This window comes from Zootoca vivipara, chromosome 11 (genome assembly GCF_963506605.1).
Source record: "Zootoca vivipara chromosome 11, rZooViv1.1, whole genome shotgun sequence".
NCBI classification, from domain to species: Eukaryota; Metazoa; Chordata; class Lepidosauria; order Squamata; family Lacertidae; genus Zootoca; species Zootoca vivipara.
This window is the reverse complement of record NC_083286.1, coordinates 39194371-39211829: the sequence shown is the minus strand read 5'-3', so window position 1 is coordinate 39211829 and position 17459 is coordinate 39194371. Positions and strand designations below refer to the sequence as shown.

The 17459-nt window shown below is 40.5% G+C and overlaps 1 protein-coding gene across 1 annotated transcript in view; it reads left to right on the top strand.

Annotated features, from left to right (window-relative positions):
* Positions 1-7135, top strand: part of IPO11 (importin 11) — a 69412-nt gene extending 62277 nt beyond the window's left edge. The window contains exon 29 of the mRNA XM_035100450.2: positions 6304-7135. Coding sequence (XP_034956341.1) covers positions 6304-6468 — 165 coding nt within the window. The 3' untranslated portion in view covers positions 6469-7135. The remainder of the gene's footprint in view (positions 1-6303) is intronic.
* Positions 7136-17459: the final 10324 nt, after the last annotated feature.

The window sequence follows — 17459 nt, the reverse complement described above, 5'->3', positions numbered from 1 at the left end:
CATAAATTTAGTAATTCAGTTCTCTAGTGAAATTGGTAGTTTGTGGGTTTTTCTCCATTCCCTAGCAGCTTTACTGCTTAGCAGCAATAAAGCTGCCAAAATACAAAACTACGGAGCATTTAAGTCAGCAGTGTAGAATTACATGTGTTGTTTTTATTAGCATGCTATATTTGTATGCCATCTTTCAGCAGGAATGTTCTCAAAATGGTTCATGTAAAGTATAATATACAATAAATTAGAATCAAGGCTAGAAACAGCAATACAGATTTCAGAACAAAAGCCAAATTATCAGCCCCCCCCCAAAAGCTCAATTTACCAATAGCCAAAGTTTGCCAGTTTTCAATAAGATGCAAGAGAAATTGAGGTTACATCCATACCACACATTTAAAGCACATGGCTTTAAAAATTCCTGGGAAGTGTTGTTTACCCCTCATAGAAAAATTCCCAGCACCCTTATCAATGGACAGTTCCCAGAATTCTTTGGGGGGGAACAGTGTGCTTTAAATGCATGGTGTGGAAATAGGTAGTTCAGGGGCCACCACAGAAAAAGCCCTCCTTTCACTTCACAGCCAAGTAAGACTTGCTGACGGTAAAGCCTGGGCACAAACCCAAGTTTGTGATATCTGTGTTGTGTTGTTTCCCTAAAGACAGTCTTTAGTGCTAATGTTTTACTTCAAACATTCTTTGATTAAACCATAATTATAAGATATGAGCAAAAATAGGCATTAAGTGGCTATGTAGCCAGACAAACTTTATAATGGAGTAAAAAATAAAAATGCAACAATACACCGACTAATTGTACAAAATATTAATTATTAATGCGATTTTCGAATTGCTTTTCTCTAGGATACTTAAGCTCTTGGGACTCTTTAGTCTCATTGCCTCAGAGCCATTTGCGGATCTGCCTAAATTTCTAAAACCCAGTTAAATATTAGTCTCTTGGCACTGATTTTAATTCCGCGGTGCAGCTTTTTGTGTTCTTACCGAAATGAAACAGCAGCGGCAGCCATTGCCACAAAGCTAGTTTTTAATTTCCAAAAAAATGCCTCAAATAACATTGTCAGGCATCACACATATTGGAGGTGGTCCCCTCCTAAAAGCACATGCAGGGTGTGGGGGTGTAGTTATTACTTATTTATTTCTATTCTATTTATATATGCCAAAACGGCCACCTCACAGCAACCCACCACACCAAGCAGTCAGTGCTTTTAACTACCGCCCTTTTCGTGCCGTAAGACGCACCTGACCATAAGACGCACGTAGTTTTTTTAGAGGAGGAAAACAAGAAAAAAAATATTCTGAATCAATGCCACTGGCGGCGGAGGAGGAAGGAGCAGCCCACTTTTGGGCTGCTCATCCCTCTGCCGCCGCTGGGGGCCATGGCTCTGGCGGCAGAGGCATCCCTCTGCTCAAGGGAATCCCGCTGCCGCCCAGTGTGTTCGCTCCATAAGACGCACAGACATTTCCCCTTCCTTTTTAGGAGGGAAAAAGTGTGTCTTATGGAGCAAAAAATACGGTAACTGCTAGATACACTGGGTTGTATCCAACTGTGAACTTCCATGCGGACTTCCATGAATGCAGTGGCACTTCCCTCTCCCTGCTCCCCCACCACCAATGTATGGGGGAAGTTCTGTGGAGCTTGCGGAAGTTGTTCCAAACACACAATGACTTTTTTGGACACGGCCCTTAATCTGGGAAATTATACAGTCATGCCTCGGTTTAAGTACGTTTTGGTTTGAGTATTTTCAGTTTAAGTACTCTGCTGACCCGTCTGGAACGGATTAATCCACTTTCCATTACTTTCAATGGGAAAGTTCGCTTCAGGTTAAGTACGCTTCAGGTTAAGTACAGACTTCGGGAACCAATTGTGTGCTTAAACTGAGATACCACTGTATATGGCTATAACATCTACCTTTGTAATGCCAATATTAACTTTGCACATTTATTCTGCTGGATTCTGGAAATATGATAACTTTAGTCAAACTTCCATTTTAACATTTTGCGACACAGCTAACTAAGCTGTTCTATCAAGGAAGCTGCTGCCTGCTAAAAATATTTTGGAGAGGCTCTCATAATTAGAAAACTGCTAAGGTTGGTTAAACTAGCCTGACAGAATAAGTGATTTCTTATTGTTGCCTAGGGAGATGAGATGCTATTAATAAATTGACAGTTAAAATGCACAGGATGAAGCAGGGCTACAGTACTATCCCTATTTAGGTCTTTGTTCAGACAACAATACTGTGACAGGCAAATAATCGTTAATTTGATAAAGTAGTGCATAACAATTTGCAGAACAAAATTGCAGAATTTACCAAATTATATTTTTAACACAAAATTGCAGAATTTACCAAATTATATTTTCAAGTTGTTCTTACATGATTAAAAAGAAATATATATCAAAGCTCTTTTTCTTACATCTGGTCCCATTACTCAAGGGCCAATGGCATCATAAGGTACACTTCAGAGGGGAAATTCACTCTTTGGCATTGCAGAAGACAAGAGTAACGTTGGGCAGGGAGGGGGGAGACATGAGCAGGTCTAGAATAGAAACTTCTAGTTCTGCAAATGACACTCTAACCACACAACCACAGGAACAAACAGGAGAAGGGATTAAAGAGTGTGCAATCTCAGAAAAGAATTTGAGGATGGGAAAGATTTGGAAACCTTCTTCCAACAGAGCTGTTCTTTATTTCAAGAGAGTAGAAGAAAACAGAGTTTCTTGACCAGTAATGGACAGGTTTCAGGCTTTCCAAGCAGAGAGCATCCATATTTGTTTTTGTTCCTAATATTGCAGCTTTCCATACTATAGTTCCTATTAACCCTCCAGTTATATCTTATTGACATTTGTGGTGGTAAAGTGAGTTTTAATTTTAAACCCAATTCCCAAACTTTGGACACAAACACTACTATTAATTCATTGTAAATCACCATGTAAGCTTCTGTTTGAAGGTACAGTTTGCTATTTTAGAGTTTTCTTCAAGTTTTTCTCCCCTTCATTGAATGATTTGGGGGAGGGTATTTCTAAAATCAGTCAATCTGTTGGAAATGCAGTTCTGAAAAATAGCTAATGTTACATGACATAAGGGGCTTTTCTCAAACAGAACTTTGCAATTTATGTTCTCATTTTCCCTTTAGATTTCCCCATAGATTTCTCTGAACAATATCTTGCACAGTTAGAGGACATGGTTGTTTTTATGGCTGGAGGAAATTCTTCAGCAATTACTTGGGAAGGAGATAGAAAAGGGGCTTTCTTTAGTCTCATTTTCCATAGCAATTCTGTTTCGTAGCTGAGGTCTTGAAACTTGGTATTTTCTAAACCTTCACTTTTGAAATGTTGCCAGAAGGCACTGTGTGTATCTCACTGAGGACTGGAGCATTGAAAGAGACTCCACAGCCTTCAAATAATAAATATATACGGTATGTTTATAATCAGAGGGAGAAAGATCAGTCAGACCAATCCGAAAGTAAGACTGCTTGATGTTTGGGCTGAGGCTGTAGCTCTGGTGATGTGAAGATCTTAACACCTACAGTGGTGCCTCGACTTACGAATTTAATCTGTTGCGAAGGCACCTTTGTAGGTCGAAAAATTCGTAAGTCGGAAAGCGCCATTGGAAACGCGATTTCCCATAGGAATGCATTGGAAACGGAAAAATTCGTAAGTCGAAGCAACCCTATCTAAAAATTTGTAAGTCAAAAAAACCCTATCTAAAACCGCTGCGGTTTCCATTCGGATGTCGAGAAATTCATAAGCGTGCAGCCATTTGCCCCATTCGTAAATCGAAAAATTCGGTTGTCGAGTCATTCATAAGTCGAGGTACCACTGTATTTGCTTTGCCTCACACTTTTTTAGCCTGGGTATTCTGAGCTATTTCTTGGTGTAGCATCTGCCTTAGTTGGCTAATGAGAAATTTAACAGTGGTACTTAGGCTTTTAAAATTTCCTGAGAGAGGTAAAACTGCAAAAATGAAGATATCTGTCGTTTGGGGATGTGAGCAATGTTTTTTTTTTTTTTTTTTTTTGAGGTTTAAAATACTTTATTAAATATTACACATATTGACAATAAAATCCAAATAATTCAACACAACCTAACATAACATAAATCAACACAAATAAATACATTAATACAAACATAAATCAGAATTGTACAAAAAAGAAACCTAAGCTTATTAGAAACTTATTAGGAAAGAAAGAAAAAAAAAATTTATTAAGGAAAAAAAAAAAGGAAAATACAAAAAATAAACTTCCCAGCATTTACATATCGGTTTCCTATTATACTGAACGTTACTATGCTTTCCTTTATAAAACACATCATTTACATTTATCTCATTTTCTTCACCCATTCTTACAATTCCCATAACCTTGTGTGAATTTATTCAAAGCAAATTACCCATCTAGCACTAATACCTTCAGCTCTCAAGTAATCCTCTACGTACTTCCATTCTTTTATCCATTTCTGTTTGGGGACTTTCCTAATTATCGCGGTTAATTTAGCTAAATTCATAAATTCCACTAATTTAATGCGCCAATCCTGAATAGTCGGTACTTTCTCTCCCTTCCAATTTTGTGCTATTAATAATCTGGCCGCGGCACAGGCGTAAAGCAAGATGTTCTTTCTATCTGCAGGCACATCCTCCGGGATCAGGCTTAACAATAAGATCTCGGGTTTTTTCTCAAATGTCCATTTTAATATTTTTTTAACATTCTCATAAACTTCTGTCCAAAATTTATTTATTTTTTTACAACCCCACCAACAGTGGAAATAATCCCCTTTAATTTCCTTGCACTTCCAGCATTTATCGGCATCGTTTTTATATATTTTTGCTAACTTTCCAGGTGTTAGATGCCACCTATAGATTATTTTCCAGATGTTTTCCCTGATTCCCATGCAGGCTGTGAAGTTAATGTCAATTCTCCATAGCCTTTCCCACTGTTCACTATATATTGTTCTTCCCACATCCTGTGCCCATTTAATCATCACATGCTTCACCGCCTCGTCCTTCATCTCCCATTCTAGTAAAAATTTATATATTCTTGCCAATGGTTTTTTTGGGTTATCAATTAATAGATCTTGTAACTTTGATTTGTTCTCCAAAAAACCTATCATTTTATGTTTATTAAATGCACTTTGTACTTGACAATATTGAAACCAACTTTGACAGAAGCACTCAACCTGTTGATATGATTTTAATCTATATTCACCATCTACTTTTTCCACAAGATCTTTATACGTCTGCCACTTCCCTCCCTTCGGATTACTATCCATTGCCACCATTTCGAAAGGTGATGCCCACCATGGGGTTTTGGGTTCTAATAGATTCTTATATTCTTCCCATATGTATAACAGTGATTTTTTAATTATATGATTTGTAAATAGATTATAATCCCCCTTTCTTTCTTTCAACAGGTATGCATGCCATCCTCCACAATTCCTGAATCCTTCTAGCCTCAATAAATCTCTGTCTTCTAGAGTGAACCATTCTTTCATCCAACATAAGCAGGCTGCCGCATGATACAACTTTAAATCAGGGACCCCCCACCCTCCTCTCTCTTTAGCATCCGTCAACAATCTAAACTGAACCCTCGCTTTCTTTTTTTGCCAAATAAACTTACTAAGGTCTTTTTTCCACCTCTCAAACGTCTCTTTTTTAATTTTTATGGGCAACATTTGAAATAGAAAAAGCATTTTAGGCAAGACCATCATTTTAATCGCCGAAATTCTACTTGCTAGCGTCAAATTAAGCCCGGTCCACCTTTCCAAATCTTCTCTAATTTTGATCCATATTTTGGCATAATTATCCTCGAATAAATTTATGTTATTTGGTGTTAATATTACCCCTAGATATTTTATTTTATTCGTCACTTCCCAATCCTTTATTTGGCTTAAATCCTCTATATCTGTCCTCCTCATATTTTTTGTCATTATTTTAGTTTTCCCTCCATTTGTTTTAAATCCTGCCAATTCTCCATACACCGCCAATTTCTTATCCAAATTTTTTATTGTTTCTATCGGATCTTCCATCATAACTACCAAATCGTCAGCAAAAGCTCTGATTTTATACTCGCTTCCTCCCACTCTAAGGGGATGTGAGCAATGTTAAATTAATGAGCACTGCAGCTAAAGATTAATTTCAATGGATGAAATAGCAAGAGTTCCTCTTTGGAAGAATTTGGAATGGGCAGATGTAAGAATTGCAGAAAACAAAAGCTCCAACTTAGATTATAAAATAGATGAATGAGTCATCGTTGCGCTGGGTTTGCCTGCTGTTTTCATTATTATATATTGTTCTTATCTGTATCCCACAGCTTGCACTGAAGGATCCAGTACACTCTGTGTCGCTGCAGCAATTTGTATATGAGAAGCTAAAGGCACAACAGGAATTGCTGGGAGAACAAGGCTTTCAGGCGCTCATGGAAACTGTGGATACAGAAATAGTCACACAACTCCAAGACTTCTTACAAGGCTTCTGAAAAAGCAGAGACAAAATTTTCTACTTCTCTTTTCTTCACTTCAACATTATAAGGGCAAACTAGGCAGCCTTACATCTAACTGCAAACCCCACCTTTTAAGAGAGATTTTCTTTTTTGCAGCTACGGAAAAAGAGGCTATGGCGTTGGATTTCTTCTTTTTTCCAATTAAGACAAGATTGAAATAATAAATATAAACTCTCTTCTAATTAGTTTTACATGCTTGCTTCACGAAAATGCAATTTGCATATCGAGTAAAGGTTTCCGCACGCGAGAGGATATAAAAGCAGGTGTTTAATTTACTGTTTGTAGAATGGCTGTGGCTTTGATCTTTCAATCATGTGCTCCTAACACTTAAGAAATAGTGGCTACAGGATATGAGCTCTATTAGACTGCCTTATACTTTTGTTTACGATTCAACTTGTAATTAATTGTAAGGTTTTAAGAGTGGAGGGAAGGAATGTGAGGTGAGCAAGTCCTCAACTGAGTCTTCAATTTAAATAGTATAAATAGTGGCAAGTATTCTAAGGGTTTCCTCTATGGGGAGTTGGACGTCTTTTGCAAAAAAAGAAAACCAATAAGGTCATCCAAATGTTTTGAATTTACTATGTTGATAAGTATGTTGATAACCTGTAGAATGTAAAGGTTTAATAAATTTGCTTTTGTCTTAGCTCCTCAAAAATGATTTTGATTTAAAATGTAGCACATGGACCCAGTGGTGGATTTCTCTGTGTGTGAGTTCAAAATTGATAACCTGGTCTCAGGATGATGGGAGGTGAATATACAGGTGAAACTTGGAAAATTAGAATATCGTCGAAAAGTGCATTTATTTCAGTAATGCAACTTTTTATTTTTTATTTTTCTTTAAATTTTTACAAATGCTTTCTTTTGGAAATTCCACTGTAATAAAACAAATAGTTACAATAATACAAAAATAAACATCGCTATTACATTTCGTTAATTACATTCCATTTATAATTGACCCGCCTAACGACATTAACGGAATTAAGATTGCCGGAAGAAATATCAACAACTTCAGATATGCTGATGACACATCCTTGATGGCAGAAAGTGAGGAAGAATTAAAGAACCTTTAAATGAGGGTGAAAGAGGAGAAAATATGGTCTGAAGCTCAACAAAAAAAAAACCTAAGATCATGGCCACTGGTCCCATCACCTCCTGGCAAATAGAAGGGGAAGAAATGGAGGCAGTGAGAGATTTTACTTTCTTGGGCTCCTTGATCACTGCAGATGGTGACAGCAGTCACGAAATTAAAAGACGCCTGCTTCTTGGGAGAAAAGTAATGACAAACCTAGACAGCATCTTAAAAAGCAGAGACATCACCTTGCCGACAAAGGTCCGTATAGTTAAAGCTATGGTTTTCCCAGTAGTGTTGTATGGAAGTGAGAGCTGGAAGAGAAGAGAAGACTCCATGGAAAAGACCCTGATGTTGGGAAAGATTGAGGGCACAAGGAGAAGGGGACGACAGAGGACAAGATGGTTAGACAGTGTTCTCGAAGCCACCAACATGAGTGACCAAACTGTGGGAGGCAGTGGAAGACAGGAGTGCCTGGCGTGCTCTGGTCCATGGGGTCACGAAGAGTCGGACACTAAATGACTAAACAACAACAATGACAAATAATTACAATTACAACAAATAAAAGCTTGACATATCTTGCTTTGCATGTCATGCCTCTATCTCATATATTGGTTTCACCTTTAAGTTGCATTACTGGAATAAATGCACTTTTCGATGATATTCCAATTTTCTGAGTTTCACCTGTATTATACACCCTAAATGAACATGGGGATATGTATCCTGTGGCAGAAAAGCGCCCCCTTTAAAGTGGTTAAGAGGTGTGAGATAGTGCTTACTATTGCTGTGTCCTTCTGGCTGATTCTGGGAGAATGGGAATGACAGACTTCAAGTCTATCTGGGAAAATGAAAAAGGCTGCACATCAAGGATAGGGAGTTGAGAAAGCTTGTAGGTTCTCAGAACCTTCATTCTATTTTCTCCTATCTCACTTCCTAATCTCCTGTTTTAAGAAGAGGCTTTCTTCTTCTTTTTAGGCAAGGCTTCTTAAGTTCACCTGTTCTCTGATGTCAGAAATCAGTTTTTAAGGAAACAAATCAGAAATATGCAATCAAAACGTTAGTATAATGCTTGCTGCAGGAAGCTGGCAACTCTCTGCAACTGTGGGGAGCCAAGTTTGCCATGTAAACTGTAGGTTACAAGTGTACTAGAAAATGAAACCTGATGTTTCCAGAATTCAAAAGAGTAGAATTTCAATTACATTTTCCAACGATACCCCACTTCTTTCTTATTCTCTAAGACTGCATAGAACCCTTATCAGTAATTCAGAGGCAGTGCCTCCTTTAACACACTTCTTGTAGCTATAAAGAATAGAAGTGCAGTGAATTTTAAGTAGCAATATTGCCATATTGCATTCCATTGTGCATCTCCCATGACCTTAGGTTTAGTCAGAGATTTATATTGCAGTCCCTTCTCAGGAATTATTCTCAATGAGCTCAGTGGGACTTACAGGTAAGCATGTATAATAAGATTGCAGCCTAAGGCCAAAAAATGTTGCTAAAGCCGAAATAACATTAAGATACAATTAAAGGTGTTGTAAAATGTTTTAATGGTAATGCAACCATTAGGATTACGGAATTTCACAAAATGTACAGCTTTAAACCTGACTGAGTTTGGCTACTAAAATAGCTGCAGCTAAATTTTGGAACATTCATTCTCCCTCCGCCTTCCCCCGCTCTCTGTGTGTGCTCATGATGAGAAATCTCACCCCTAGACTCACAGCTCCCATCAGCCCCAGTCAGCACAGTCAGTGGTAAAGGATGATGGGAGTTGTAGTCTATCAACATCTTTAAAGGTCTTCTTATAAATGAGAATTCCTTCTGTGAAAGAGAAAGAACCTTTAAATAATAAGCGATGTGATGAATCCTGAATCTCACAAAGTCAGAATTTAAAATGATGGTTTCATAACCAACAATAGCCTCCTTCCATTTACATCTGCCGGATATTCTTTGCCTACGGAGTTTAAAATTGTCAATATTCATGTGTTTATTCAGTCAATAGGCCTATAGCCTGCTTTTCCTTTTGAGGAGCTCAGAACTTCGTTGGGCTTCCATCAAGTATGACTTTTTGATTTGTAGGGATTAGTGGCTGATCAGTGGAAATCTCTCCTTTTCATAGACACCCCTAATAAATCCCAGCTTAATTAAGAAGCCATATTGCTGCAAAATAAGAATGGTGATAATTTCTCCCTTTATTCTGAGTGAATCCTGCAGTGATCTAGATTCTCCTGCAGAGTTCCTTGCATGAAATTCCTTCATATCATTAAGCAGGTTTTCCGCATTAGATTACTTAAAAGTTCCCCGTATTTCATGTTTTTGATGTGATCTGGCATCTGTAAATGGTCCTACAGTCCATGGAATAAAGTGGAGAGAGTGCCTGTTTGAGCAGCAGCCAACTCGGCTGCTACTGAGGGGGATGCTTGGGGGGTTGGGGTTACAACTGTGTGATGTGTTGCCTCTCCTGCATTTTTATTTCAATACTCCATAAAGAACTGGTCTCCTTGGAGCCCTAGCTTCAAAAACAGTCAGAACTGTGCTCTACCTTCCCTTGAAGGAAATCTGCTCTTTTGCAATCCTGTGATCTATTGCCTGAGTTTGAACCGCAAGTAGGTAGGGAGGAGGAGGCTGTGTCAACATCTCTCAGAAAACAGTTTCACAGCGTTGGGAGTTCTACAGAAAAAGATGTGAAAGCCAATTTAGCTTCCCAATGAGATGGAGAGCTTGGTCTCATTGAAAAATGGGTGTGGGGTGGTCAGTGCTCACAGGGGAAGAGGCATTGCCTGAGATAGGGACCAGGCTGTTTAGTTTTACCCCGAACAACCTATCAAACAGTATCATGTCCTGTAGAACTTCTTGCTGTCTGGATGGATCTGACTATCTGGAACCCAAAATCATTTCCCCAGACTCTGCTGATTGGTGCTCTTCTGATATCTCAATTTAGAATTGATCAATCACTTGTAAGCTGTTGGCATAGCTGGTACAAAGCATTAGACAAAGCATAAGACAATATTGTGGGATTCTCTCCTTTTTTTGTTGCCCCCCCCCCTTAAGAGCTAAGGAGAAATAGGTTTCTTGCTTGCAAGGTGAATCTTTAGAATTCTAGAACTGGAACATCTGAATGGACTTAATTTTTGATTTTTTTCTTTAAGTATAGCCCATAATAAGAACCAATTCCAGTTCCATTGCTGTTGGATAGCACCAAATTCCATTTTTGCTATGCTCAAAAGATAATTTTGAGGATATACCATAGTTTAAACCCTAGAGAGGTCACAGACCTGAAGTCCCTGATCATTTGGCTTCAATAGATCTTCAGTGACTGGTTGCAAGAACCTTCAGCAGTCCAACTGAATCACCCCAAGTGCGGTTTGCACCACAACAGTGGTGTGTGTTCTAGATATGGGAGGTGAGGCAACTATGATTCATTTCCCACCAACTACTCCTGGGGAGGAGGAGGAAGGGGAGCAATTGCAGAATCCCATGAAGGTTTTGTTTCTCAGGCTGCTCAGCTGCAGCAGTATGGGGCTGTTTCCAGTGCTTTATATGGCATAAGTGTGGTGTCATGTCCTAGGAGATGGGGGTTCGTATCCATTCGGCCTAGGACATGACACCACACTTATGCCATATAAAGCAGAATTCATCATGCGAAAGGCTGGACTAGATGAATCCCAAGCAGGAATTAAGATTGCCGGAAGAAATATCAACAACCTCAGATATGCAGATGACACAACCTTGATGGCAGAAAGCGAGGAGGAATTAAAGAACCTTTTAATGAGGGTGAAAGAGGAGAGCGCAAAATATGGTCTGAAGCTCAACATCAAAAAAACCAAGAGCATGGCCACTGGTCCCATCACCTCCTGGCAAATAGAAGGGGAAGAAATGGAGGCAGTGAGAGATTTTACTTTCTTGGGCTCCTTGATCACTGCAGATGGTGACAGCAGTCACGAAATTAAAAGACGCCTGCTTCTTGGGAGAAAAGCAATGACAAACCTAGACAGCATCTTAAAAAGCAGAGACATCACCTTGCCTACAAAGGTCCGTATAGTTAAAGCTATGGTTTTCCCAGTAGTGATGTATGGAAGTGAGAGCTGGACCATAAAGAAGGCTGACCGCCGAAGAATTGATGCTTTTGAATTATGGTGCTGGAGGAGACTCTTGAGAGTCCCATGGACTGCAAGAAGATCAAACCTATCCATTCTTAAGGAAATCAGCCCTGAGTGCTCCCTGGAAGGACAGATCGTGAAGCTGAGGCTCCAATACTTTGGCCACCTCATGAGAAGAGAAGAATCTTTGGAAAAGACCTTGATGTTGGGAAAGATGGAGGGCACTAGGAGAAGGGGACGACAGAGGATGAGATGGTTGGACAGTGTTCTCGAAGCTACGAACATGAGTTTGACCAAACTGCGGGAGGCAGTGGAAGACAGGAGTGCCTGGCGTGCTATGGTCCATGGGGTCACAAAGAGTCGGACACGACTAAACGACTAAACAACAACAACAATCCATTCGGCCATGAGGCTCACTGGATGTCCTTAGGCCAGTCACTGCCTCTTACCCACCTCACAGGGTTGTTGGGGGGATTAAATGCAGGGGGACGGGACTGTGTGTGCCACCCTGAGCTGCTTGGACCAAAAAAAGTGGAATATAAATTTAATAATTAAAACATAAGCCTTTCAAAGTATGGGCAATTGTAGACATGGGCAAGCTACCTGCGGCCAGGTCAAGATCACAGGATCCTGTTTTCTGCTTCAGTTCTTCCTAACACCACAAATTTCCAATCATATTCATCCAGTTTAGTTGTCTGTGTGATAATTTCCAAACAATGCCTTTTGCACTCTGGTGAGCCAGCTTTTGTGCAATAGAATAAATGGGCATATGCCTTTCTGACTTCAGATGTAGCAATATTCAAAAACCAGACATTTCAATCTCGTAGGAAACTCTGTAACTTACATTAGTGGCCATCGTTGAACAAAGCAGTCTCAAAGGGAAACTTCAATGTGAAATCACTGAATTACAATTCCATAACAGGTTTGGTGCTTGGGCACTTGTGGACTCAATCAGGACCAAGGATTTTTAATCACACTTTGTGTGTTAATTGCCTTACCAATGCCAGGATGTCTGTATCATCAACATGTATTTCGTAAATGACCACTGTTAACTGCATAATTGTCACTGTTCCCCCCCCATGCTTTAATTCACTGACCCCACCTCAAAAAAATCAAATGTTACCTGAAAGTTTTTGAACAGATTCTAAATATACATTTAGAAACCTTCCCATTGAAGTAAAATTTAAGCTGGTTCCTATGAACCCAGAGAAATGGATCCTGACCCAGGGAGAGCCCAAGGATCCAGGCAAGCAGGCACGATGTTGCCGCTGGCCGTAGAATGACAGAGACCAAACTAAGGCTGTCAAAAGCAAAGTACAGTTTATTAAAGAATAAAAAACTGTTGCAACAGGGTCCTTCCTCTCACGCAGGAGAACAAGGAAGGAACCCCAAACAAAGGTGTCCTGCCCTTAAAAAGAAATTTGAAATTGGTTTCAGCCCACCCCCCAGAAGCATCACCCATACGTCACAGAAGGGGTGTAGCCCAAGACCGCCCTCCCTAGATTCATCATAGGTACAGCATGAAAGGGGAGGTCTGGTGGCAGTAATCTGAGCATCCTGGACCCTGCCCCCTGCCCCCAAAACCTAATCAACAAAAAAGAGATATTTACATTTCCCTGTTTCCCAGCCAAGTTAATCACACCCTTTTGTCTGGCACCCAGGTATCAGGATGCCAGGGATTATCACTTTAATTCCTGAGACAATGAGAAGGTTCCCCCCACCCCCCTTCTTCCTTGCAGAGGAACACCTGGTCAGAGAGAGAGAGAGTCAAAATGGTGTCAGTCAGGCCTGTCTTCCTGTGCTGCTTCAGACATGTTTCTGTACATTCATGTACATGTTTTATGAACAATTATTATATATATATATGACCTTAAAATTCTTATAACACCATAAATGTGCACATTTTGAAATTTTAATTACAGGGAGAAAGCATCATGTATCATCCTCTCTCTTTGTCTTTAAATACAGAAGGGGCAAGTTCTACCCCTAGTGTAAACAGAAGAATGTTACTATTAAGTTTAAAGGTTATTATACATGGTCTTTATCTCTAAGAAACATATTCTTCCAAACTATTTTCCATTGCCATTAGTGATGTTTGCATTGCAAAATGTCAATAGAAATCTCAGTAATAAAAAGTTACAGCCCTCTAATAGTTCAAACAGTTCAGGAGCTTATGCATGGCTCTTCGTTCTTTTAACTTTTCTTTGTTAAACTGAAGTGCTAATTCATCCTGGCCTTTTCCAATAAAGCTGAAGGTTATAATTGTTAACACTGGGTACCAGGAGTCCATAAAAATAGTGTTAGCATACTGTGAAGCGGAATCTGGTTTATTTCATGCACCCACTGATGTAAAAATGTCACCGGCAAAATATATCTGTATCCTGACTACAAAATCATCAGTCATAGAGAGCTTTAACAACCATCATCAAAGTTTAAAACCCAATGCACTTAGTATACCTGTTTCAGAATGTTCTTATTTCAGCCTAGCGGGTGATTTAATGATGGGCAGGCTTCTCTTCAAATTTCTGTGTGGTGCACCTGGATAAGTTTATTCTTTCTTTTTTTAATATGGCAGAGAAATGAGAGAGAAAGAAAAAAAAGTGAGAGAAAAGGGGAGAACAAAAACATCTGCTCATATTAAAACTACAGCCTGACTTAATTGAAAAATGTAAATGCTACCCAGATGTTCAAAGCTGAGTCCTTATGGTTGTCAAGAGACTTAGACTTTGAACCCTGAGGAGGTGGATAGCTCAAATGGTTAGACAGAGCAGTGGTTCTCAAACTTTTTTTTGGCCATGCCTCACCTAAGCATCTCTAAAGTCCTGATACCACACCCCCCCCCCCGGTGACATATAATTCTTATTATTCAAAAAGTGAACCACTGTATTCACATGGAGGAAGCCTAAAAGGCAATTCACTGTTAATAACTCATTCTCAAATTCTGCCCCTTGAAAATCAAATTGCCCCCCCTGTGGTGTGTGTGCCTCACACTAGGAACCACGGGGTTAGAGCGTGGTGCTGACTACACCAGGGTTGCAGGTTCAATCCCCATAAGGGACAGCTGCATATTCCTGCATTGCATGGGTTGGACTAGATGATCCTCAGGGTCCCTTCCAAATCTATGATTCTATGAGATCTGTGAGACCCACGGCTATTAAACAATGGCCTGAGGACCTTACTGTCCTGGCTACATTTGAACACATGTCAGCTTTGTGTGGCTAGCTATCTCAAAAAGTTTATTCTTCCTCCATTTTGTGCATAGATGCAGTAATATATCCAAACACCAACCCTCTGGAACCGTATGAAATTCTATACTATACTACTATGAAAGATAGGGACCCAGGTGGCGCTGTGGTTAAACCACTGAGCCTAGGGTTTGCTGCTCAGAAGGTTGGCGGTTCGAATCCCTGCGACGGGGTGAGCTCCAGTTCCATGGTCCCACCTCCTGCTAATGGACCTAATGGTCAGGGGTCCCCTTTACCTTTACCCCTTTACTATGAAAGATAGCATGAACAGAGAGCAGCAGCAAAGATAAGTCCAGCAGAGGTCCCCCTCATCTCGGTCCTGGATCTCTCAAGGGAAGAGAGATGCTAAGCAGCGTGGAAGGCTGGTCAGAACTTAAAATTCTGCCATGAGTGCTGTGCATTGGATCCAGCCAAATTCTGGCTTTTGAACCGAATTGGGCTGATTGTGTTCAACCCAGGATGTCACTGGATCAGGTTGAAACAGCCCTGGATCAGACCTGGAGCTGTCAAAATTGTTGGGTGGGGATCTGGCTGTGATGGCAGAAGGAAGCAGGCAGCCTCCCAGGCTTGCATGAGAGTGCAAGGCCCTTGAATTGGTTGAGCCCAGATTGGCTTGGGACCACTCTGAAGCACTGGATCGGGCCCCAAATCAGATTGGCATGGAAGGGCATGCACAGATCTCGATCCCTGCAGTTCCCTCAGAGGATGCAATACAACATAGAGTTGTAGAGTTGGAAGGGACCTCAAAGGTCATCTCGTCAAAGCCCCTGCAATGCAGGAATATCAGCTAAAGCATCTATGGCAGATGACCCTCCAACCAACCTCTGCTTTAAAGGAGAGTCCACCAATTTGCAAGGGAATCTTATGCTGAATAATAAGCTTGGCTCAGAAACCTTTGGTTACAGGAGATTGCAGCCGTCTTCCCTCCAGATTGTAACCTGGTGACTTCTGGCAAGGGAAAGAACCACGTCTCTCCCCCTTCAGTGCAGGATCTATTCCTTCAGACCATGGAAGTCTAGAAACATTTGGAGCTGCTGATTGTGAGGGAGTCTTCCATTGTAAAATTAATAAAATAGCAGTACAGAAGCTGAAGCAACCTCATCAGTTTTCAGGCCCACTCTCTACAAATATTTACCAAAAAAGAGCCTAGCTTTACTGCGTAGCTAGCAGCTACCAATACCCACTTGAGCGCTCATCCATTTTTCATATTTAGGGATCTGTAAGGAAATCCACTGTACTTGATTATTCCATTTTACAGAAGTGCTTTAAATGTTCTTTAAATGTATTGGTGTGGATGCAGCCCCAGTTGCTGGGAGGCAACAAGTCCTTTTGTGGACTTCCTGGAGGCATCTAGACCACAGTAGTCAAAGTTAAGTCCTAAAATATTTCATGTCCTTGATGTTTATTTTGTAATAATGCTTCACTACCTCATTTCTGTTTTAACTTGACAGTTTCCACCACAGGATTCCATGGGCGATGGGCGAAGTCCTTGCTGCATTGCTCTCCATCGGCCATTATTTCTGTTTGCCACTTTTTCAGGTGGGTAGGTGAAGCGGTGTTGTTTTTCAACGTTGGCTGGGATTCAAAGAACTGGCCTCTAAAATAATGCAGCAGAAGTCAGATGCCTCAATGAGGAAGTGCAAAGAAGAGGGAAAGAGTCTCACCTCCCCAGTCTCCCGTCTGTTATAGTAATATAAGAAAGGCAGTACAGTGGAACCTCGGTTTAGGAACACCTCGGTTTACAAATTTTCGGTTTACGAACGCCGCGGACCCATCTGGAACGGATTAATTCACTTTCCATTACTTTCAATGGGAAAGTTCGCTTCAACTCCCATGATCCTTGACCACTGGCCCTGTTAGCTAGGGATCATGGGAGTTGTAGTTCCAAAACATCTGGAGAGCCAAGGTTGCCTATGCCTGCACTAGTCCCTTGCCATAGCTTTTGGATTTCTCATGTGTGTGTATCTCTGTGAAATATTGGTGTTTTGACCTTCTTGATGATATAAGCTGTCAAGGTGCCATTTGCTAACATGTGCCAGTTGGCTGTTGGTTAAACCACTTGTTGTGGGAGAGGCGACAAAGCCTCTGATGATCCTAATAAAAAGTTTTCAGCTAAATGCCTGGGACCTCATGAAGAGCACTGAGCTTGTCTGATGTCATTCCAGGAAAGGGCTTCCTGAAAGGTAATTTATCATAATCAATTAGAAGCAGGCTTCCTTCATCACATTGCTCGTGCTTTCAAGATATTTGCTGAAAAGCAACAAGGGCCACTTGCAGCTCTAGAGAGTCTGTGTGCTTTGGAGGGAAGGATGGAGATCTGTTAGACTTAGACAGCTGTCCAGAAGATGCTCACAGATTAGAGAAAGACAGATTTGTTTGCAGGGGGAAAAGCCACAAGCAGCAACAACAAAATCTTTTCCCAAACTGCATACAAATGCCACAAGGTATCTTTTCTTCTTCTCCCAATGTGAAAGAAGAACATCACATTATTTTGCGAAGCTGGGGAATGAGCCCAAATAATTTACAGTAGGAACCCAAGGCTATACAGAGCCCAGC